General features: G+C 46.8%; 1 protein-coding gene across 1 annotated transcript; it reads left to right on the top strand.

The window, feature by feature from the left end:
* Window positions 1-9,587: 9,587 nt before the first annotated feature.
* MRPL14 (mitochondrial ribosomal protein L14) lies at window positions 9,588-23,165 on the top strand. The gene is made up of 2 exons (XM_078646704.1): window positions 9,588-9,683; window positions 22,118-23,165. The coding sequence occupies exons 1-2, from the start codon at window positions 9,607-9,609 to the stop codon at window positions 22,482-22,484; spliced, it is 444 nt and encodes a 147-aa protein (XP_078502830.1). The 5' UTR covers window positions 9,588-9,606; the 3' UTR covers window positions 22,485-23,165.
* Window positions 23,166-25,842: the final 2,677 nt, after the last annotated feature.

Consider the following 25,842-nt stretch of genomic DNA (forward strand, 5'->3'; position numbering starts at 1 on the left):
GGTGATGTCTCCGAAATCCATAGAAGGCCTCGTCCTCCAGCGGCCAGCCTGTTTGAAGCATCTTCTCACGCAGAGGCTTTCAACGCGGCCACAACACCTCAAGGAACAGGAGCAGAGGGCAGCGATTCCGCCCTCGCTGCAGTGAGAGCAGCAGCAGGGCCATCTTCACACCACCAAGACCCAGCACCCGGGGGTACCCTGCAGCCCAGGCTGGAATGTGGCAGCACAGGCTCAAACATCATCTGCTGTCAGTGATCTGTTTTTGTTTCAAAACTCCTTCAGTTCCACTTTTATGAGCTTGTAATGTTTTAAAAATGCAGAGCTGGCTGAACACTGTGCATGAAAGGAGGCTGTCGGGACTTGAGATTTATGGACCCAAAAAAACGCAACGAAAACCCGACAGCAAACCGTGTGAGGCTCTGGGTGGCATCGCGGTCCCTCGCCGGTCTGTGTATGGGCCCGTGGCAGTGTGAGAGAGAAAAGAAAATGCACGGCGAAGAGCGGGACGGTTCCTGGAGGCACGTCTGCACTGCGTGGGGGCCTAGCCACGAGAGCACACAGCAAAGAATGGTGCACGCGCGCCCAGCATCTGTCTTCAATTACCGCGGGCCCTGACAGCCACGATAATTGAAAAAATATGCCCTTCTGCTGCGCGTGTCCGCACGGAATATGCAATAGGCGGAGCTACTCAAACGCCTATGGCCTATTGCGTGCTCTCTTCCGAAAACACACGCACGAGAAGGCCAATCGAAAAGCAGTTGCCATAAAAAAAGACGAAAAATCACGAGCAGCCAGGAATCTGTTAGGTAGCTTTTCCGAGACCCTCACACAAGGACTCTTAGGCTCCGCCTACAGTGCTACGCAGTGTGACGTAGGCCCGAGCCCTAAAAATGTCTTACTGTTTGATCGCTACTTTATGAAAAGTATGCCACTGCCATAAAAAGGCTTTTAAATATAGAGGGAGTTAAGCATATTCATTCAGAATACGAGATGACATTGTAGTGTTTGTGTGGTGTTTTTGATTGACTACAAAGGCTTCAAATTCAGGGCGCCAGAATGTGCCTGTGTGCTAAACTTCAATTAAATGTGACACTATAAAACTGGCTCCCGGTGAATGCAAGAGTCTACTTTAAAGAACTCCCTGCAGTACCCACGGCCATCTGGGGGCAAAGGGTCTGCATAACTACAGAAACTAGCACCGACAGGAGCTTGGGCTCCCAGCACACCATCTGCCGGCTATAGTATGGAGAAGGCCCAGGCTGTGGAATGGCCTTTGCTATATCCTAAGCACAGTAGCAAACACAAGCACTTCATAAGAACCTTGCATTTCATAAAAATCCTTAAAACTGACCTTTTCTAGCTCACCTCCGACCGGTCGACATACAACTGTGGTTCATGATTGAATAATAATGGATTTGGAGGCTCCATTCCCAAATTGTCTCTACTCTTCCCACCTCACAACAGACAACTGTGTCACAACTACAGCGCTCTCAGGTTACTGTAAGATAATGTATATTTCATCCTTAAAACAGTCTATTAAATACATATCTGAACCTGAATTCTAAACTCATTAAGTGTGTTAAATTGCATGGCCAATTGTGTGGAGGTCTTAGTTTACGTATTTATGTAAGTTTTGCCATTGTGGTCCTTTCTCTAACTGTGGCTAAACATGGCTTGGAAAAAAAAGCAATGTGGATGTCTTAAATCTCATAGAGGAGATAAACTTAGTTTTTGGTCTAGGGAGACTGTATAACTAAAACTGGAGAGTTAGTTTTCATTGAAGTTAACCAATTGCGGGCAGGTAAATACTAAAAATATGGTAGCATTGCACAGGGTATTGCTCACGTCCTCCATTGCAAACTGATAGTATGTTTAGGAAATGTATGCACTAATCAATAAATGTATCTGGGCTGATACAAAAGCTAGTAAAATAAGAATGAAAAAGACAAAGATTAAATTGCTGTTAGGTGAATTTGGCCTCTCTAACCCTTTTAGTTACTTTAGAGGTAAATCTTGGAGGTGAGTTTGGGGAGGTTTTGGGTTCTCTGGTATAAAAATATGGGCAAAAGTAGACCAATCTGCATTAAAACGTCATAAAAGCTCACATTCAAACAAACACCTAAATGTTTGTGCTGAAGAGATATTGTTCGCAGGGGCATCCAGTATTGAAGAGCCCTGCAATGCAGAAACACAGTCCTTGTAACATTGTAGAAACTGAGCATTCCAGAAAAGGCACCTGACAGGAAGACAACTAGGTAACACCATGCTCTAAACTTCTCAACGGGAAAAGCGAGTTTCCTTACTCGCATTGCGGACCCCACACTGGGAAGACCTAGAAAGGGATGAGAGCTCCAAGAACAGTGGGTGCCAGAGAGTCACTCTGTTGACACCTAATGCTGTGGAGATCCAAGAGCCTGGAGACGGGCCCCTGTATCTTCAGTTCTGTCCGCATGGCACACTTGGCAAGACCTAGGGTACCTTGCGGCCTCACTGCAACCAGCCAATGTCACTTAAGTGACCCATCTTTTGTATATGCAGTACTTAGCTTGTGTCATTTGGTGCAGTGGATGCCTTTAGCTTTTATATTTGGCCACTAAAAATATTCTCTCCTCTTGCAGGTGACAGTATACCATGTATTAAATAAACCACTGTATATGGCTTCTCCTGTCCCCCAAAGACATGTATCTGGAATAACTAACAGAGAAAACTTACTCTCTGTGAGGGCACGGGGATTCGGGAGGTGGGGTTGAGCTTATACAAGGGATATCTGGAAGAAGCAGGACAGAAGGTGAGGACAGGGGCACGTTGTAGCCTGCTGGTGTGAATAGTGGCCAGGAACTGGGTAAACAATAGGAAGGTAATAGGGAGTATAGAACAGAAGAACAATGGGCAAACTATAATAAAATGACAGTTTTTATGCTCCTGCAAGAGCGATTTGTCTGTAACTGAAAAGAGATCACAATAAAGCAAGGAACAGTTATTCTCAGTGTCTTGAGAAACAACCAGCAGCACTTCTGGAAGAAGATCATCAAGTGAGTTTCTGTAGATGAGGCATTACGTCTGAGGCCCTACTGTCTCCTTCTGGTTGTACTAGGATTAGAACACAAACACAAGAGACCACGCTGAAGGGAGCAAGAGGGTCAGAATTCAGGACCTTGGCTAAGCTAACTAGGATTAGCTTCTAACAAATAGTGAATTGGTAAAACGTGATAGAATACAGGAAGAGCAGGACAGTCAACATCACAAACTAGGAAAAGCAGTCTGGCAACTTAAACAATGAGAGACAAACATGAGGCGCAAGGGTAGGAAGTATGCAAATAGACAACTTAAATTAATCTAGTTAGAGTACACCCTCCCTGACATAAAAGCACAGACTTCGCCAGGACTTCTTCTCTGCCGTGCCGCAGCCCTAGTACTGCAAGGTCTGCCACCCATGATATCTGCCGTTGCAGATGGACTGACTGGCCAGGATGCACCTGAGAAAGGTGATGCATCTTTTTCAGTTTACATTTTTTTTCAGTGCTGCTTTTTGGCTGTGCACGGTGTTCTAGCAGCTGGTGGTAATCGAGGAAACTATGTTTACTGTGTTGTGGTGGAGACGAACAGGTAAAGAGTAATGTTTAAGATAACTAGGTGCTCTAATATACCCAGTATGAAGGTCTACAGGAATATTATTGCATGGAATAAAGCCTTTGTGATTGCTGTTGATGAGGCTGACTTCTTAGCAATGCAATGGTCTGCAGCTAAGTCAAGCACTGCATTCGTGCTGACCTGGTTGGTTGAATGTATCTGTGGATTTCTCTAGTGTGTATCAGTCCAGGTGAGAGCCCTTGCACCACAGCCAGAACGAAGGGGAGAGGTCCAAGTAGGAAGCACCCCAAACTTGGCAAAGCAGCTCTGAATAGGGCAGGTTCCTTTCCTTCCCTTCCTTTCCCTGACCTGATGGGATGTTGGGGATAGTATATCTACACCACCTCTGTGATCTAAAGTCTGTTCTTTTCTTTCTGCACCTTCGGATGTTGATTCAGAGCTCCATCGATTCCGGTCAACCTGCCATCCTGTCTGTACGCTCAAAATTTCCAAGTGCACTAGGGACATTTCCCAGCAGGGTTCAAACCCTGCTGGGACTGTTAACGCCAGATTATGGTGACCGATACCCATGAAGGCTGTCACTGGTGTCTCAGCATCATGAGACTGTTGTGTGAGGTTGAACATTAAGGCCATCCTCGATCGCAAAGCCAAACTTGCCATCGCAGGACTCCGAAGGAAGTTGAAGAATGCACAGTCCTGTTCAAAGTTGATGGTACAGACACGCTCCTGCTCCCAAGGCCAATCTCACGATGGACCTCGTCAAAGTAATGAAACTCTGGTAAGTCAAAGAAGTCCAAAAAACATAACCTGTCCAAACACCGCTCTCCTTCATCCCGCCATGCCCACCATTCACAGTCGCATGATGCGCTGAGTACCTCTAGGTCACCAATTCGCTCACCCTTTTAGGAACCAGCTCCGATCCTGCTTCTGTTGCACCCGATTTGTCTGGACCATCCGCGACGCTAGTGTGGCTTCATGAGCTGTAATCTGCCCTGTATAAAATCTTTGGTACTCCTCCGGATCCCTCTGGTGCACCTTTGGCCCTAAGGATCATAGGTGGCCTCCAGTCAGGCTACAACTGGAGTTTTCATCCCAGACACTGACTGTGCAGTTCGACTGTTACCCAAGACTGGCCCCATCCTCGAGCTGTGTTGCACCAAACCAAGCCCCAGTGCAATGTTTGCCGCCGCCTGCACTGTGACCCACCCCGACTGCCCGAGTCTCAATGCCGACACTAACACCGGCAGTGGAGGCAATATTCGTATCAGACCAGGGAGCTCTACCACAACCCTCCTAGCTGCTGAGGTCACAAGCAACCTACTTTTACTCCCGCTCAGATCCTGAACATCATTATGATGATGATAATGTTGAAGATGAGAGCCCTTCCATGAAACCATGTTTATGGATTTGCAGGATGCCAATGGTCTGGACGCCTTACCAGACCTTTCTACCCCTAATGCTGCCACAGAAGAATCTTCTCCCTTCGCTGCAGTAATTCGGTGGGCAGCAGAAGTCTTTACCTCACCCTTCCAACCACAAAGGTCAACATTCGTCCTCGCTGAGGTCCTTTTTCCAGGCCAAACTAATCTGGGTCCTCACCTCCCTTTTAATGACACCCTATCGGACATACTGCTGGACAAAGCCAGGATCTAGCCCCCCAGTTAACAGACAAATTGCAAGGTGACATAGACATGCCCCTGAAGATCAGGACTTCCTCATCCAACACCCCACCCTGGAAAGTCTGGTGGTGCTGTTGTCTACAAGTGGACTCAATTCCAGCACGTTTCCAACTACCCCATCAGACAGGGAGTCAAAATAAATGGAAACATTTGCCTACCGCATGTTCTCGCCCATCAGCCTTGCCCTCTAATCAGTAAGTACCAGCTGCTTGATGCGGAGGCTCTAGCATGTGTTGTGGGGCAGAGTGGAGGACATCTTGCTAGCTGTCCCTGATTACATCGGGGCAACCCTGCAATGCCCCATTACGTACCACCAGGAAGCATGTGGTACTACATATATTAAGCTCTGGAAACAGCCAACTGTCTTGGTAGGGCGGTCGGGACCAGCGTAGTGCTTACGCACCACGTCTTGATTCTCTGATTTGGCTTTTCGAATGATGTCCAGCAAGCCTTAATTAACATGCCCTTTGATGTCTCTAAACTCTTTTGGAGCAAAGGCAGACCCTGCCTTGGAAGATATAAAGAGAGCAAAGCCACTGCACACTATCTAGGCCTAGCTCTGCCTGCTCAACGCTTCCTCCAGCAGTTCAGTCACTTTCAAGGCTTTGGCAGGGGATACCAGCAGAGATGCCAGAGTGTGCCTCAACAGTAGTATGACTCTCACCTCTTTTGGAGGTAGAGGCAGAAGAACAAGCCAACAGCAGCAAGGTTCCCAGGGGTAACACATTACTCAAACCCCCTTCCCCTCCTGCAGCTGCCACAAATATGCCTAAATAAACCCCCTGTCGCTCATGAACACCTGGTGGGAGGACATATCTGCTATGAATTATGAAACCCGTTTATCCCCTACCCAGTCACGTCCCCCTGATATTCCTGCCACACCACAACACCTCCCAGGGTACCACATGTCTATACTCTGCTGAGAAGTTCAGGCTCTCTAAGCCAAGGAAACAATAGGGTGCTGATATTAGAGATTGGGACTGACTGCTACTCCATTATCTCCTAGTTCAGAAGAACAGAGGCCTTCGTACCTTCCAGAAGAAAAAGTTCAAAATGGTCACCCGGTTTCTAATTTTGCCTGCTCTGGATCCAGAAGACTGGATGGTGGTGTTGCATTAGCAGGACACTTATTCTCACATCCCTGTCCAGCAATCCCACAGACGTTACTTGTGGTTTCAGGTAGGCCAAGACCACTTTCAGTTCTCTGTCCTCCCCTTTGGCCTGACCAGTGGACCTCAGGTGTTCATTAAGGTAATGGTGGTGGTCACAGCCTATGTTCGAAGGTTGGGACTACTAGTGTTTCCATACGTCAAAGACTGGTTGCAAGCTTACCTCAAACAATGGTCCTTCATCTCCAGACGACGAACGACCTGTTGACAACATTGGGCTTTCTCATCAACATGCCGAAGTAACACCCAACTCCTTCACAGAAACTCCCCTTCATCAGTGCCATCTTGATTACGATGCTCAACTTCCTTTGGCCTTGGTCTCATCTCAGTGAGAGCAGGTCTGGGGCTTCTGGGGTTCTTGGCCTCCTACATCCTGCATGTGAAACATGCAAGATGTGCAGTAGAATCTGAAAATCTGTGTGCTCAGCAGCAAGGGAACCAGTCTGATTCCATCCAGGTGTCAAAGAAGACTGCGAACGATCTGTAGTGGTGGCTGCTAATCCGCATTTGGCCTGGTGGCAGCCGCCTCTTCCTACTTCTCCTAGAGTTAATGATCATGGTAGATACATTGTTGCTGGGTTGGGGAGGTCATGTGGGAGAGAAGGAGATTAGAGGACTGATCTCTGGCGAAGGCTCATCTCCACATCAACTTTCTGGAGTTGCAAGCGATTTGCTTGGCATTTAAGGCATTCGTCTCAACCGTCAAGGGAGAACGGGTACCGCTGCTTACAGACCATACGACTGCAACAAACGGGGAGGTTGGGGCTGAAGGTCCTGTGCCAGGAGTCTCTATGACTCTGGAAGTGGACGAACACTCAAATCATCTCCCTGACTGCCCAACACCTGGGCGAATCTTTGAACACCAGGGCATATGAACTCAGCTGACGGTACCTAACGGATTACTAATGACAGTTCTACTTGGAGGAGGTACAGGGCATCTTACAAATATTGGGAGAACCCTGACTTGATCTATTCGCCAACAAAGAGAACGTACAGTGTCCAAAAGTTTGCATGTTGGTGTTCCCAAGTTGGGTCTCCCTCAAAGACACCATTCACCAGGACTGGGACAAGGGACTCCTGTACACTCCCCCCCCCCCCTACCCCCCCCCCCCCCCCAAGTAGTTGGTGCCATCTTGGTAGCCAGGTGTCCATCTATCAAAACTGTCTATGTAGAACGCTGGGAGGAGTTTTTTGTCTATTTTCTTCTATAATGTCCAACCCTTGAATGCAAGGTTCTTACCTGCCTGATACGCACCCCCTTTGAACCGATGTACAGTTGCTTTCTGTCTGCTCTCTATATAGACAGTGTTTCTCATTGCTATAGCATCTGCCCTTTGAGTGAGCCAGCTCTTGCCCATACATCAATCATATACATCTTTTTTTCCGGACAAGCTGGTCCTCCGGCACGAATGCTGCTTTCGTTCAAAGGTAGTCACACCCTTCAACATAGACTTTTTATGCTCCACCTCATCCCTCTAAACAGGAGGAACATCTCCACGTCATGTCCCTAAGATGGTGCTCAGCTTTTACATTGATTGGACCAGAGACCATTGATTAGACACTGGAAAGGGGAAATTGATGCAGAAAAGGCCCATCTCTTGATGCATCATTTTATGTATTAAGATCTGCAATTGGCTAGCCAAAAAGCAACCCCAGAAGGCTTGAATGCTCACTTCAACAGAGCAAAGGCTGCTAACTGGACATCTGTTGGGCTGCCACATGGGCGGCCCTCAACACGCTCATAAAGCTCTGCTGCCAGGACAGCCAGGTCTGGAAGGATGGGCAGGATTTTCTGGGCTGAGCCATCCCACAAACCCACCACCTGGTCAGGTACTGCTTTGGTATCTATTTAGAAGTTGAGGAATCTGCGGTTAGTCTCCATCAGAAGAACATGTTGCTCACCTTGGTAATGCCTTTTATGGTTGAGACTCTGATTCCTCACCTGATTCTACCTCCTCCCCATTCTGTGGAATGGACTCCTAAAGTCCATGAATAAGATCCCGATTTAGAGTTCTGCACCCTGGCATAATCTGTTTTCTATGGGGTCCATGTCGGTATGACGGAGATCAGAAATAAACAGACATTGATGCACAGAGGTGGCTCAGATACAGTGGCCCTGATGCCACATCTGGGGTGGGACAGACCAGATGCTGAGCTGCACGACTTAACCTACCGAGACATGAGGGAATTGCTGTCAAAATCCTTCTGATCTAGCCTGGCACCTGGGGGAATTCACTAGGTGAGGAATATGCGGTTAGATGGAGTGTCTACCAGAAAAGGCATTAGAGAAGGTAAGTAACTTGTTCACTTATGCCATAATTCATTTTAATTGTGTGACAGTAACTGTCTAGCACAGCTGCCGGTACCAATGTTGTAGGTGGACGACGGCCTCCAACGAAATACTTAGGGCACTTTTTTGTTTGAATGCATATTGAGGATTACCAACTATGGTGAACAACAGAGATTTAGAGACCGAGGTCTATAAAGTATTTAACTTGAATTAGAATAACAGGATTTCTGTTTTGATATGTGTAAGCTTCAGGTAGGTTCTAGACTTCCAGGAATGGATGTGGTGTAATCAGTGTTTGAGGCATTGACTGTCTGGTGTCGGGGAAACATAATCTGGTTTTGCGTCATTAGAGTACTGGTGATATTTAGTGTTCTTCTTTGAGCATTAGCCTAGCGTGTTTTAGAGGGGAACATATTTCTTATATCTGTAAATGTAGAGTCTTTATCATAACCACAAGTATTACCTCAATCACCCTATTATTTAAAACCTATGTGCACATCGCATGGTTTGGGACCAAAATTGATTCTTTTGATACAGGCATACACATACTATTATTACATAGGACATATTTTCAATTTTAAAATTAAGTAAAATGAATTGATTTGCCCAGTTACCGAAGCTGAGATTAAAACCCATGTCTCTGCCTGCAATTACATCATATCTCCTCTCAATCACAATCGAGCTGTGATTTCAAGAAGTTTACTACTGGCTTGTTCCTGATGAGATTACCTCTTTTCTTTTGTGTGTGTTGTTATGCTACCTAATTTTCAGTCTGTGTCCACACTTACAAGATGTGGTAAGCTTTGTGTTATCCAAGTCTTGGTTTCAGCCAGTGTTGTGTTTTTTCTCACACAGGGGAAAAGAAAGAGGGACAGCCATGGCTCTACTCCAGAGAAGTGCAAGTGCGCTCTTGAGTCGCACAGTAAGCAGCGCCCTCTGCCTACGCTCATTCAGGTAATATTCCAATTGCTGTGCAGAAAGTGTTGAAAGTTGCATCCTTGGGGTTGTGGGGAGGTTTTTTGCTATTGTATTCTCTTTTCCATGTATGACATCACAGATGCTTCAACAGTAGACATCCACCATTACAAGGAGGGATAACGCATCTAACCGCATATGCAGGTATGTACTCTGAGTATGTCCTTTTCAAACATCCCAAGAGTTTGTGGATTTGGAAAACAGTGTGGTGTGGAGGACATCACCGCTTATGCTGACTACACTCTATATGAATCAAGCTGTGAAGTCATCTGCTATGAGACTGTGTTTGACACAGCGTGGATTGGAGGCACTCGTGAATTTTCCTAGTTGTTAGTAAAGGAAAGACCATACATAATAAACAAGCAAGATTGGCAGCATAATAATGTAATCAACTATCAATGCCAGCATCTCCATCCTCATCGGAGAACTTAACTTTCACCTATAAGACCGCATTGATCCAAACTCTATGGCCCTTCTAGAAAACCTTGAAAACCTTCGCCTTACCCAGCACATTACCAAACTCACTCACACAGCCAGACTTCTATTGGACCCAATTTCCTTCTCAGCCCACATCACAATCGACAAGCCAGCAAGTATGAGCTGGACAGACCATGCCCTTGTCAGTTTCGAATAGCCAATCTACACCATCACAGACCTATCACCATCGAAACCACTCTCTCAGCTGGAGAAGGACCTCAGAAAAGGAGTGGGCTCTGCCCTCCACGAGCACTGACCTGAGCACACCATCTACTTGCTGAAAACCTCAAGAGCTGGATCACTGCATTTGCGGACACCCTGGCTCCCCTCAACAGCAACAACCCAACGGCAAGAGCTGGATCACTGCATTTGCGGACACTCTGGCTCCCCTCAATGGCAACAACCCAACGGCAAGATCCAGACGATAGGCCAGCTGGTACACAGAGCAATTCAGGCTGATGAAACGCCACTGCAAGCAACTGGGATGAAAATGGAAACAAATTAAAGACTCTGCAGCTAAAGGAATCTTCAAATCACACCTAAGATGCCACCACCAGCAGATGGGGAACACCAAGCACTTAGCTCTTGCAGATTGCATCAACATCAGCACTAATGGCAGCAAGGAAATCTTCACCATTATCAAAGATTTAATTGCGCCTCCAGCAACATCAACCACTCACAAGACCTTTGCAATAAGCTCTTGGAATTCTTCTGTAAGAGAATCCCCTCCATCTATAGCAATTTCGACCCTCAACCAGACCCCGTCAGCTTCACAACTCAGTGACCTCGTGGCCTGCTGTCACCACTATCAAAATCGCTGCTACCATGAAAGCCATCCACTCGGGCGCTCCATCTGACCATTGTCTTAGGACGCCTTCACCATAGGATTCCTATCGATCAGTGAAGCACTAGCACCCATTCTCAATACCTCCATCAACTCAGCCACATTTCTGGACACCTGGAAACATGCCACCATCATGCCTCTGCTCATGAAACCACCAGCTGATCCAGCCGAGATTTCCAACTACACACCCATCTCCCGCTTACCATAACCTGCATAGGACTTCGAGAAACAATTCAACCTATGCCTCACTAACCACCTCAGTAACCACCTGCTCCTTGACACCCTGCAGGCCAGTTTCAGGCCCAACCCCAATACAGAAACAGAGCTCCTTCCCGCCTGTGACGACATCATCATAATACTTGACAGAGGAGACACAGCAGCCCTCATTCTCCTGGACCGCTCTGCAGCATTTGACATGGTCTCACACCCCATCCGCATCAGGCAACTGCACAATACTGGCACCCAATGAACCAGTCTCTGCTGGATCTCCTTCATATCGGATAGAACACAAGCTGTCAGCCTGGCACATTAATCCTCGGAAGTCTGCAAACTCATCTGCACAGTCCCTCAATATTCATCACTCGGCCCCACTCTCTTCGGCCCATACATGATTCCCCTGGCTAGCGTCATCCACGCACCCAACATAAAAATCCTTTCCTACGCAGATGACCTGCAACTCATTCTCTCCCCCTGGGACAAGACCCTCCCAACACAGGAAACCAGTTCAAAGCCTGCATGTCTGAAATCGCTAACTGGATGAAAGCCAGCCTTCTCAAGCTCAACCCTGACAAGACAGGAATAGTGATCTTCAGCAAAAACACCTTATTATGGGATTCCAACTGTTGGCTGGCCAAACTCAGACCCACACCCAGAACTAACACCAAGAACCTCTGAATAATTAACTGCAAACTGGACATGGTCGCACAGGTCAACACTGTGACTGCATCCTGCTTCCACAGCCTGAAGATGCTGAGGAAGATCTTCAAATAGCTCCCAAGCAACACTAGAACAACTGTCGCTCACGCCCTAGTCACCAGCAAAGTGGACTATGGGAATATGCCGGGATCACCAAGCAACTCACTAGCCAACAACAAGCCATCCAGAACTCAGCAGCCAGACATCCTCCATCTATTACACAGAACTCACATCACACCACAACTCAAGGAAATACGCTGGCTCCAGATACACAAACGCACCCAATTCAAACTGCATTCTTACACATTAAAAACACTACACTACCTTGGCCATGGAACCACTGGCGGCGTGGGTCCGGATGGATGCACAGCTGCGGGGCATCGAGTGGAATGCGGGACCATCCGACAGAATTGCGCTCTACGCGGACGATGTCCTATTTTTCCTTACAGACCTTAATAGATCCGGTCCGCGGGTCCTTGACATTATGCGGATTTTCGGGGAGGTATCGGGCCTTCGACTGTGGGTGCTAGGGGAGCGTCGGAATCTGGGGTCCTGGACCGGGGCATTACAGGAAGCAACGGGAGGTATTAAGTATCTGGGGATATTCCTGACAGACATGCACGGAGTCTCCTGGACGCGCAATGTCGTGCCCGTATGGGAGCGTATCCGCTCGGACATGACTGCGTGGTCCCGTATGCCTCTAAACGTGTAATGCCGCTCAGCCATCTTTAAAATGGTGGCCCTCCTGCATCTCATATACCAACTACAGAATCATCCGTACCCTATATCGCCGCAGTGGTTCCGGCAGGTAGACTCGGCGCTTAGTAATTTCCTCTGGGCTGGGGGAGTAGCGAGAGTGGCGCTCCGCACATGCTTTCTCTCCACGTACTGTGGCGGCCTGGCAACGTCGGACATCCTGTCCTATTATCAGGCTTCCCACCTGTTAATACTGAATGACTGGTGGTATGGGGATCGAAGTGATCCCGCCTACGCCCTGGAGCGATTCCTGATGGACCCAGACACACTGCACAATTTACTGTATTCAGCTGCTAAAAAGAAGAGGCTTCCGATGGTCACACAAATAGTATTCCAGATATGGCGTGGTGCGCTTCGTCGAATGGGATGGTGGAATAGACTGACGAGGGAGACCCCATTGTGGCAGAATGGGCAGCTGCCGGGGCTGTAGTCCCTGCAGGGCTTCCGTGGCTGGGACGCGATTGGCATCTCGGCCGTTGGGCACGTGGTCAAGGGCACGACCCTCAAATCGTTTCAAGAGCTACGCGAGGAATACGACATGCCCCAAACCCAATTTTACAGATACCTACAGCTCCGTCACGCCATTGCCCCTGCCCTGAGAAACCTCGACTCGCTGCCCGAATTTAGCCCCCTGGAGGTTAAGGTATTCATGGGGGAATTGGAAAGCAAGAAAATCTCAGCAATCTACCAAACACTAGTCACACATTGCTCAACCTCGCTGGATGCACTGAGGGCCAAGTGGGAAAACGAACTGGGGCATTTGAGGAGGAGGATTGGAGAGAGGCGCTTGAGGCTCCCAGAGAGGCGGCCATTGCGGTACGACTGCGATTCATTCAGTTCAAGTTTCTCCACAGGGCATACTATACCAGGGAACGACTGTGGAAGGCCGGCTTGATTGTGTCTCCTGATTGCCTGAGGTGTGGCAGAGAAATGGGCACGTTCCTGCATACAGTTTGGGCGTGTGATGGTCTACGGAGGTTCTGGATGGGAGTGTGGGACTGTTTGTCGGAAGTGCTGGGCTGGGACTTACCCCGCACACCGCAACTAGGCCTTCTTCATATCCTGGAACAGGTGGGAGGCAAACTTTATAAACACCACTTGTTGTTGTTGGGTCTCATGGTGGCCAAGAGGGATGTGGCCCGTGCCTGGAAAGACCCCAGAGCCCCCTTATTGGGAGTATGGAAAAGGGGACTTGACTTTTATATGGGATTGGAGCCCCAGATCTTCGAGGCCAGGGGCTGCCCCCGGAAACACTATAAAATCAGGAAGAGGTGGACAGAGTACAGGGAGCTGTTGCTGGAGCTGCCAGCATCCGGTGGACCGGGTGAAAGACACTTGGACATTGAGCCCGCGTGATGAGAAATACACACTCATTGTTTTTCTTTTGCTATACTTTTTTACACATGGACTGATTAGGCGCTGTGCAGAGGGAGGGATGGGGGGGAGTCTGGGTGAGGGAGTTGGGGGGGATGAGGGGAAGGGGGACTTGGGGTTAGTTCTTACATATAAATGACTGATTGAATTGCTTGCAATGTGATTGTTAATTTCATGCTCACAGTCTTTCCGGGTTTTCGGAACGCTGTATGTCTTATGTAATTTTTCAACAGCTCAATAAAATGTTGTTCTGAAAAAAAAAACCACTACACTAGCTTAAAGAGTCGCATCTTCTTCCACCAAGCATCTAGACACCTCTGCTCTTCAGGACTCGCACACAACCCACATATACACAGAATCAGACCAGGTAGACCGGTGCTCTCTTACATCGCTCCTAAAGCGTGGAACGACCTTCCACTCCACATCAAAACCTAATTCTCTCTTCTTGAATTTGTTAAGAAGACGGAGATCTGGCTTTTCAATTAACCAACCTGCCATTGGCAGGGCTAAGTACATACACATGCTTAGTGCCAGGATATACCCTTCAGGTAGTCCGCCTTACAAATACACATTTGTTAACAATATGGTCTTGCCATAAAATCAAGAGGTGCTTCTATTATTTCCTTCCAACTACCAAAATTGACCACCATCTTCGGTCTCGATCATTATTTCATTAGAAATGTTCTATTATGAAATAATTAACGTATTACTATTTTTTCCAGGAAACTGTACAGTTTATTAATATTTAAAATATTGATATCTTCATTACTAATACCAACAATGAAAACAACCATAACTCTAATGCTAATTTATAAATGCATAACTATTATTCTTCTCCTTCTCCTTCTCATCTACTGCTTTGACATGCCCTTCTTTTCTACCATCTGTCTTCCTCTTTTTTGCTGCCACCTTTTATGTTCTCTGCCTTTTCTCCCTTCATCTGGTTGTTGTCCTTTACTTGTTTAGTGTGTTTTTTTGTCCTTTTCTCCTCTTATTATTTTTCTCCTGTTGTTAAGGCCGTACTTTTAGAGCGCACGGCTACCCCAAGGGTTGTCGCGGCGCTTTGGCAAAGAGACCTGAAACCTAAAAACACAAAGGCAGCAACACCACAGTCGCAGTGATTACGCGGAAAAGAGCATGGTCTTCAGCTCTTTCCTAAAAGCTAAGAGACTCTTAGCTTTACGGAGGGAGAGAGGGAGCTCGTTCCAAAGGCGAGCTGCCACAAATTGAAAGGACCGTCCTCCCATCCGAACTCTTCTTCCTTATCCCAGTCTCTTGTATTATCATCCTCATTCTCCTTTTCTTCTTCCTCCTTCTATTTTCTGTTCTTTAGGTGTGTATGTAGATGGTATTTCTATAGTACAAACATAGTCAAAAAGGAAACAGCGCTCTTTGCATGGTCCAAGAACAGCAACGAGTAAGAGGAGAGAAAGTAGGGTTGTAGATTGTTAATGCATTGTGGTGTATTGCGTGTTAAAGAGGACAATCTATGGCTTTCCTAAATTGGAGTGGCTTCGGGGCAGTCCTAATCAAAACAGGGATGTTGTTCCAGATACCGTGTGCATAGATCGAAAAGCCCTGCTACCTTGTGTTTACCTTTTTACACTTCTTAGTCTGCTCTTGTCCTGGCTGTGGGTGTGCCAAGAACCACCAAAAATGGTGAGCTTGTTTGCAAGATAGGCGGGGTTGCCAGTCATGATGGCCTTGTAAATAATGCATCTGGTTTTGGAGACGATGCAGGCCAGTATGGAGAGCATGTGGAGTTCCATCAGGACATGGGTGATGTGATTGTATTTCCAGAGGCTCTGGATAAGACATGCTGTGGCACACAGTGTGCCCTTAAAGGGGGGCCAGTATGGAGTCTAGGAGGCCTTGAAGTTGGGCATTGACACTATCCAGATCTGAGAAGATAAAGGCTTGAACAGCAGTGCTGAAGTGGGTTTCTGGAAAAAATGGGTTGACTTCTTGTAGAAGAAAGATCTGGTACCAGCCAGTCTTAGCTTTTTGGCAGTGTGTTCCTTGAGCATGAGGTGGGTGTCCATGGTGAACCCAAGTGGCTTGGCGTTTGGTTGAGGTTTGAAGCCATCAACATTCATGTGATTGAGCGATGTTTGTATGATTTCTTGTTTGTTGTTCTCGGCAAATAATGGTAATTCTGTCTTGGTTGAGTAGAGCTTCAGGTAGGTGCTGAACATCCAGGTCTGGATGACATTCGGGCAGTGCTTGTTGGACTCTGTAGCAAGTGAGGCTTTCAAGTAAAGTTGTTTATCATCAACATATCTGTGTATCTTGAATGTTTATTCTTCTCCTCCTTTTTCTCCTCTTCCTCCTTCTTATGTACTTCTTTCTACTTGACATTCTGCCACAGGTTTCTTAGACTTTCTCAGTAAAAAGATGTACCGGACATTTTTGGCTGTTTGTCCTTACATTTGCTCCAGACAGTTGGAAAAGTAGTTTGTTTTTGAGAATTTAGCCATCCGATGTGGCAAAAAATGGCAGGATTCCGGGAAATATATTCCTTCAATAAAGCCACACTGTTTTGCTCAAGCTTGTTTAAGACCCCAGGATTCTTGCACTTCCTCCTCCGCTCGATCTTAGCTACGTGAAGACAGTTATCAGAGGCTTGCCTCTGGGGCTCCCTGTTCGCTCTTGAGACCTATCACAAGAGGCATAGAGGGGGTATTGGACTTGCCTCTTAATAGAAAAAAATGACATTCAAAAACCAGCCACCTAAAAAAATGTAAGATGCTAGCAGGGATGAGTAGGTCTATTGGTACCTCTCGTGATTGTCAGCTAGGAGTAGAATCTCATGAATCTGAATGTTTTTTGGATTTCCAAATTTAGGAGCTTGATAACTGTGGGCGTCGATGGCATGTGTATCATTGGCCTATTTATAGTATTCGCATAAATTAGGGGTGAACTGTACTCGGTTCCTTCTTGTGGAATATACAGACATTGATTTATCGGTTCTTGAGTAATATATTATGTCCTTCCTTTTTCTCCTTCTTCATTTCTATTCTGTCTCATGGTGGGCCATTTATTTAGATAATTGCCACCTCCCAGAGTGGAGGTTTGCCACCTATATGCTCTGGTTTTCTGCCACAATATATACATTTCCTTGAATTAAAAATGATTTATTGGACTGGCCCTAATTTATAAACTCCCCAAGTAATTCAAACAATCATCATGACTTCGGTCTGTGAGTGAAAACAAAATGGCTACACGACCTCAAATACGGTGACGTTCACTGTAGTTGAAATAGTGACCAAGATGCACCTCACCTGCCAAGCTTGTGATAGCTTAACAAAACTTGCATTAGCAAGAAATCTCAAACACGAGACGCAGGATTGCAACACTTTGAGAATGCAATTGTGTTAGAGCTGGCTATTTCTGGTAGGCTAAGGCTGACGCCAAAGCCAGGCAGAAACCACCATTCTAGTCAGGGCAAGGGAGTCACACGCCAAGATAACCCCTGCTCACCCCCTTGGTAGCTTGGCACGAGCAGTAAGGCTAAACTCGGAGGCAATGTGTAAAGCATTTGCGCCAGCACAAAACAGCAACAACATCCTAGGCACACCACAAAAGGAACTCCACACAAGGTTATATAAAAACAACTTCTGTATTGTCAAAACACCTCAGATAGAAATCACACATGTACATTGTGCCAACTGGCACGGGCAATATTCACAAGGGACTATTCACAAGACAGGGCCACTGTCAGGATCAATACTTTTAGAAATAGAAATACTGTCAGAAATTAGAATATAGGATATAAAATCACTGTAGCACAAATTAGCAAATATAGCACACAACCAGTAACTACTGGTAACAGGTAAGTACCACCTACGCAACCCTAACCACCTTAGGAGAATGTCACGCAGGGGACCAGGACCTCACTAGGACCACCTGTACTGGAAAGAACAACCACCTAAGAATAAAATACATTTAGGGGTATAAGCAAGAACACATTACACATGATGCATCAAACATTCAGAGGTGTAGGGAAGGAAAAACACATGATGTATCAACCAACACATTCAGAGGTGTAAAATCCAGGAAGACACATGATGCATAAAAACATTCAGCGGTGCCAGAACATAACTCCATAGCGCAAAAACACATGATGCCCAAAAACATTCAGAGGTGTAAGATCAAGGTGCGTAATCATATTAAATGCATTACATTTCCTAGCACCACATCACATTGCGCAAAACTCACATTAGGCAATTACCATCACATAATAATCACATTGCGCCTAAATAAAATCACATACCAGCCCCCATCTAATAAAGGGACTAAAGAGCCCTGTGTCCAGAATGTCAGAGCGCGCTGCCAATGCAGCGCCAGTCAGGGGTGCGCCACCGGCGCAAAACCTAAACGTTGCAGGTGCCCACTACTTGCTGGGCACCTGAGAACAATCACTAGGGCCTAAACGTTGCAGCTGGCACCAAGTGCTGCGCAGCTGTAGCAGGCCTGGCACCACTGTGCCACCTCTGTCCCACACAGGGACTCTCTCTCCAATTGCGCCTAAACGGTGCAGCTGCCCACTAATTGCTGGGCAGCTGGAGACAAAACTGCGACAGGGCCCTCACTGGCCCTTGGACACATCTGCGCCATCTGTTGGAGCCCCACAGGCTCTGAACTCTGCGCACGTTGGAGCCACACAGGCTCTGAAAACACTTGTGTCCCCCAAGAGCCTCACTGGGCTCTAAACATCATGTGGGCGGTGAGCCCCTCTGGACTCTAAACAATAAAATGCCCTCAAGAGCCTCACTGGGCTCTAAATAAAGTACATGCGGCCACGAGCCTCGCTGGGCTCTAAATCAACAATGTGCCCCCTAGAGCCTCCGTGGCTCTAAACACAAAATGGCCCGCCGTTGGAACCTTGCAGGGCTCAAAACAAACAATGCCCCTGAGCCTCTCTGGCTCTTAAGCAATCATGCCCAATCGTTGGAGTCCCGCTTGGGGGACTCAAGAGATAATGGCCCCCAGAGCCCTCGGGGCTCTACACACAATCTGGGCCCTGAGCCCCTCAGGGCTCGCAACCAATGCCCCACTCGTGGGAGCGGCCCTCTGGCAACCGGGCCCGCTCTAAAAAGAAAGAAGAAACTGCCCCCTGCACTCACCGGGTCCTCGCTGGTGCTGCGGGAAACACTGCCGGTCTCTTCCGTCAGGCAGCGCGGGGCTCCTCTTCAACACCGGAGCCCCTCTTCAACACCGGAGCCCCGCCTGCACTCTCAGCCGTTCTCCTTCCACCAAACCTCCGGGGCTCTCCCTACACTCTGGAGCCCCGGGGGACTCAACAGGCAGCTTCCTTCTCTCGTCTTGCGGCTCCGGTGGGGGCGGGACTTGCGGCCAAGCCGCGCTGGGATTGGCCGGCCGGCCAACCACTTCCGGGTCGTCTCGGGCAGCGCGGCGGCCCATTTCAGGCACTCGTAGGCTGGGGCTGAATTAACCGAGGAGTGGGCTCCCTCGAGTTAAAATATAAAAATAGCTGCCAGGTCCCTGGCAGGGTGGGCACCTGCCAGGGGACAAAATAATCACAAATAAGCGAGTGCCGTGGGCACTCGCTAGGGCAACCATAAGCAGGGTGGGCACCTGCAAAGCAAATAAAGCGCTCCCAGCGCTAAATGGCAAGATAAAGCGCTCCCAAGCGCTAGAGCAAAGAAAAAGCGCTCCCAGGCGCTAAGGGGGGGGGGTGGCAGAGTCCATCAAGCCCCCAAGGCAAAGACTCCCATAGCAAAGGGGTCCCAGCAAAAAGTCCTTCAGGGGTCCAGGACAAGTCCATCAGGAATCCAGGGGCTGGGCAGGGCCCAGGGATTCCCCTGGGCCCAAGCAGCAGCACGCCCCTGGCAGGATTCAAGTCAGAAACAAGAACATTTTTAGAGTGTCACAGCACCCTTTTTATACCCAAAATCCTTTGTCTAAAGGGTGCAGGCAGTGTGAGAACCAGCTAGAACTGGTTATAGGGAATTCCTTTCACTGGCCAGGCTAGGGACATCAGACGCACCCCAGGGGGTGGAGCCAGCATTGTGTGAGGAAAACCCAGCCTCACTCAGGACCCTCAAACCAGACGGTCAATCCACAAGCAGGCCCAGGCTCACTCCTCCCCTCACATCAGCATGCTAAACACTCCATTCACCACCGGGGCAGACCCTCCCAGACTCTTGGAGCCAGGCTCACCAGCCAGCCTCAGCCAATCACACACCAGACACAAATTACACAAATATGCCAACTTCTAAAAGTGGTACTTCTACACTAGACACAATCATGCCGCATATACCATTGCGCAGCATTCAATCTCACAAGTTCGCACATACCAAACTCGACCCTGCACTCCCCACACATCAGGAACTAGCATGGGCATACATATTTCCCATTCATTCCTATGGGAGGGCAGGTCACTCACAACACATACCGGGAGAGCTCACGCACTTTACACTGTACCACAGTGAAAAAGTGCGCAGAGGCCTAAGATCACCAACTCCAGGTCACAGAAACAGGCTAGGAAAAAGCAAAAAGTTTCGGGGTGAACCTGCCAAAAGGGCCAGGTCCAACAAATTGGCAGTGTTACCCAATCTGAGCACGAATGAGCCATGCACTGATGGGCACGTGGAAAGTGGTGATCAGGTTCGAATTTGTCAGAGGCTATAATGATGTTTGGTAAAAGAAGATCCCATTTCTAAACTAAATTCTAGGGACACTTAAATTGAACCCACAGCCATTCTAGAGCCAGGTAGCATGAAGCCATAACAGTTTTACTGGATTGCACTATAAATTAACACCACGCATTCGCTCGTCCGGTACATTATCTACCTTCTCACGCTCTTGTCTTTTGCCCGAATACTCTATGCATGGTTTTCTCTGTGTAATTACCAATTTAGATAGGTTGGTCAACCACAATGTTCACTGTTTCTTCTGCTTGCTCAGTGGTATCTGCTCTGGAAGTCTACTTCCAGGGGGCTGTTGCAGGTTATTCGGACCTAGTTTTGCAACTTATTGTAATGCCATTGCATTATACACAAGATTATTGTGACTAAGGGGCCTATTACGATTGCGGTTTTTCCGCATCCTCCGGGCCGGCGGAAGCCACCGCTGGCCCGAAGGATGCGGAAAAACCGCAGCGGACCCACCAATACATTAGGATGGCTGGTGGGTCCTGGTTTCGTTCCGCAGCTTTTCCGCCGCGGTTGGCTTACAATCGCGGCAGAAAAGCTCTAATATGATGGCGGTGTCTCTCAGACACCGCCAGCCATATTAGGATGGGTTTAAAAAAATGCTTTTCCGCGGCGGGTTTTCCGCCGTGGAAATGCATGTGGAACTTCACTGCGGGGCCCGTTGCGGGCCCCCTGGGTGAAGGTGGGGTGGGGGGTGCACATGGGAGGTACCTATGGTACCCCCCTGCATTTGTATGCAGAAATCGGCATACAAATGCAATGTATGCATTTTTACCATTGCGGCGGGTGCTGCTTGAAGCCGCACCCGCCGCAATGGTAAAAATAGAGGATGTGACCGCCAGGGTGGCGGTCACATCCTAATTGGACAGGAGGGAACTCCGCAGACCATGCGGAGGTTCCCTCCTCCTCTATGGTCGCGGACGGACTCAAGTCCGTCCACGATCATAATGGGCCCCTAAGTTTGTAGTATATTTTCGTATGCTTTTGTTTTATTTTGATTCTTTTTTCCTATTAACCAGATTGATATGTTTTCTGTTTCTACATCTTTATTGGATTTCTTTCTGTAACCTCATTTTGATGATATATTTCTGCTAGACGTTTGTTTCCCTCTATGGTGATACAGACCAAATTACTTATACCACCCCCCAAAAAAATACGGTAAAACTTTACTAGCCAGTAAAAGTTTCTCCATTGCAACAGATTAATCCAAGATCCACAATCCTTCCTCTACATTAATAATGAACCTGTGACTCCAGAGCTCAGGATGTGTATCTCTTGAACACTGGAACCCTTCAGTTGTAATGCTTATGGTTGGATCCATCCAAGTAAAAAGGCTTTCATTTGTTCCTTACCTCTTTTCATTCTTTCAGCATCACCGCATCCTGCAGTGCCATTCAGAAGATGACCCGTGTTCGCGTGGTTGACAATAGCTCCCTTGGCAACACCCCCTACCACCGACCACCAAAGTGCATCCATGTTTATAACAAGAATGGAATCGGCAAAGTAGGAGACATGATCTTGCTGGCCATAAAGGGGCAGAAGAAAAAAGCGCTCATTGTGGGCCATAAGATGCCAGGCCCTAGAATGACCCCAAGATTTGATTCCAACAACGTCGTCCTCATCGAAGACAATGGGAACCCTGTGGGCACCCGCATCAAGACACCAATTCCCAATATTCTGCGCAAGAGAGAAGGGGAGTTCTCCAAGATATTGGCCATTGCTCAGAACTTCGTTTAAAGATTAAACGGAAGACAGGCAAATTGGGTGGAACACAAAAACAATGCATTGTCCTCTTCCTGCTAAGGCGACATAGGTTGAGCTAAGATCCAGATTGGAACTCCTTCCTTATTATTATTTGTTTTTCATTAAAAGAGCCAAGTTTGCTCTGTTGCTTGAGAGGTCACTCCGGTGTGTTATTTAAACATTGCTGCAAGCAGTGCATATGTTAAAAAACAAAAAAAGGTGTCTTTTCGTTCAACATGTACCTTGTGATAAGAGTGCATACTCCTTGGTTTCCTCTCAGCTGAGCTGGATTAAAGTACCCCAACAGAAAGTGTTACAGCTTCCTCTAGGGGTGATCTCCTGTACTCTGCCTGATATATTACTGGTATCTAGGGCTGGGCCTATTGGACCTCCATATGATAACACCCATTCAGGCAAGCAGGCATTCAAATGGTCTCCACTGTAATTGGTTATGTTTATTTACCTCCTAAATATTGGTTGTGGAGCTACTGAAAACCTGGTTAGATTTTACCTTTTAGAGGCTTGACGGGCTGAACCCTAGTGCTGTCTGAGCCTGGCCCTTTCTGGAGGGGGTGGGGGAGGGAGTCTAGAGTGATGTGTGCTTTCTATCAGTGGCAGCTTCAGAGAACTATTCGAAAATTTGTTAGAAAACTAAATAAATGAATACAAAAACTGTAATAATAAGTGTATCTTATTGATTTAACTGTTGGCGAAAAGGTTATTAATGAGCATCTGAATCCAATTCCTTAGCCCAGCTTTGAATGGGAGGTGGTATGAGATCAAAGGAAGGTTACAGTGTAACTTATTTCCTCCAGAAAACAGTCTTCGGCTCCCAAGCTGTGAGCTGAGCTTTTAAGCTACAACAGAGTTAATGCTGGTCATACATTGAGCGAGGTCTTTGGGTGTAGCCGAAGCCCATGTTTGTTCCAAGTGGTGCTCTACTGACGGCGCTATTCATCCTGATCTCTGACCTGCCTCAGGGAGTAGCCTATCAGCCCAGGTTAGGCCACCTGGAGATAATTGGTAGTATTCAGGAGGAGGAGCAGCAGCCATTACAGTAGGCTACCTTCAGTCCAATGTGTCCTGTGCACGAACTGAGGTCTCCCTTTGCTACAAAACAGGACTATGCTATTGCAAGGAATCCTAAATGGAGAAATACTTTTACAAATCAATGATGTTACAGAACTATGCATAAACAGGAACAACTGCAGTGAAAGAAGTTACATAAAAGTACATTGGCAGAAACCGATGCAAAGTGCAGTTACTGCAAACATAAATCATTTTAGGTCGCTTTGTAAAAACCTAAACCCCATAACATTATTTATTTCAAGATTATTTAAAAAGAAACATTTACTTTAAGAGGTTATAGATGCTATAAAGGGACAGGGATAGGGTTATTAGGTGTACAGTTTAGGGGTGCATTGGGTTGGAATGAGGGTTCAGTTTGTGGTTAGAGTGAAGATTGAGGATAACCGTACCAAGTTCAGTTTAGGGTTCGGGTTGGGGTCAAGCTTTGGTTAGGGTAAGGATAACAGTGTTAGGGTTCAGTTTGGAGTTAGGTTATGGATATAATTAGGATAATTTTAAGACAGAGAAAATAAATTTTGGTTGCAAGGAAATGAGATACATCAGTTTAGTTTTGAGAGCAGCTGGATTGCTAATGAAAATCCTGAGTTTCCAGCGGGTCTCACAGGCCGTGGTGAGGCTTCACTAGCTCCTCGTGCATCGAATTATTCTCTTTAAAGGGCTTTACGTTACCTATAAAGTGCTTTACGACAAGGTCTAGCCTTCTTAAGAGAAAAACTTAGAAGGTACGTTCCCAACAGGACTCTTAGGTCAACAATCTGGTGGGACCACCGTGCAAGCTCTCCTCATGGGGAGGTAAGAGATTTTTGGTTTGTACAACTCAAAACTGGAATCGGTTTTCTTTGGAAATAAAATCTACCCCCTCTCTCTGGAGTTTCTACATGCTTTTAAAAACTTGGCTCTTCACTTCATCTTAACTGTGTTCTTAGTTTTCATATTTCATAACGCCAAGACACCTCTGGGTTTTTGTTCGTTCTTTACAAAACTCAAATCAAATTGTTCTAATGATAAACATATGTTGATCTTTTTAGTAGACGTTTCTCTGTAAAGACATTGTTTGTAAGGGATATCAGCAGACTTCACATCTGGCTCGGGTCTTGTGATGTTTTAACAAATCCTTTGTCCCATCTCTTTCCATAAGGCAGAACAACGAGAACTGTAATTTCCTTTCTGCAGCAATGTGTATCTCTGGTAGAATGCAGAAGAGCTCTTTTACCCCGGGCTTTAATGAGCCCAGCATTTTGAATCAAACTGTTTGTTTATCCCACTTGTTCAAGAGTAAATTTGTTTTGATTTGATATGGACAGGTCCTGGTAAACTCTACAATGAGTTGAATGAGCGGAAGCGTTTTTTTAGGTTTGTATCCTGACTTGCTCATTGCATTAGAAATGGTAATCATTCATTGCCTTGAAATTAATTGCGTATAGCAGCAATATGCTTTAACCTATATCTCCTTTCAGAGAGGTTTCTAGTTACAATCTTCTATGTTAATAAGAATACTCCAGCTCTGTGAGGTTCCAGCTTCGTATGTCCCTGTACAGCACTTTGCTCCAAAAGACAAGTGGCGAAGATCTTGTGAAATAATCTTGGTGGATTTTTCAGATGTGTGCTCTGCGATGTCATTAACTAGAAGCATAAGTAGAACCATATGTATGTTCTTTGAGTGTTGCACACTACAAGAGTTCTGGAATATAAGGCTGCTGTTTTGGGGCTATTGGATGGAGGTGATCTGTAGGAGAGAGCCCTGCTATTCTCTGCCATGGTTATTGGTTAGCTGGTAATTGTGAAGCCACTCTACCTTTTATGAGCCAATGGAGAATAAGATGCAGTTGAGGGGAAATATAATTAGAACAAGGCAGTCAAATGCTGTCTTAAAAACGTTTGCCAATTAACTATTCTGATTGTTGCTTGAAGAATATTGATTTGTTCTCGACAGCTAGAGAAGGTATTAAGCTGATTTCCCGCAATGTAAAGTTGTCTTGCAAAATGTTGTGTTCTTGTTTTCAAATTATGTGTTTTTGCAGCATGAATCCTTTACTAGATTCACATGCTGCACATCTGTTCCACTATCTAGTGGCTTGGTCCGGGATTGTAATGTGTCACATTTTTTTGTGGGCATCATTGACCACCATTTTGTGTTAAATACATCCATTGTGTGCGTCCAACAGCTTATCAGAAGTTCCTGTGCGTCGTCACCATCTTCAGATTGTTCTTTTTGCTATTAGGTCTGGAAGCACACAGGAGGAGCTCCGAAGAATCTTGAAGG

This window comes from Lissotriton helveticus, chromosome 6, assembly GCF_964261635.1.
Source record: "Lissotriton helveticus chromosome 6, aLisHel1.1, whole genome shotgun sequence".
Classification (NCBI taxonomy): domain Eukaryota; kingdom Metazoa; phylum Chordata; class Amphibia; order Caudata; family Salamandridae; genus Lissotriton; species Lissotriton helveticus.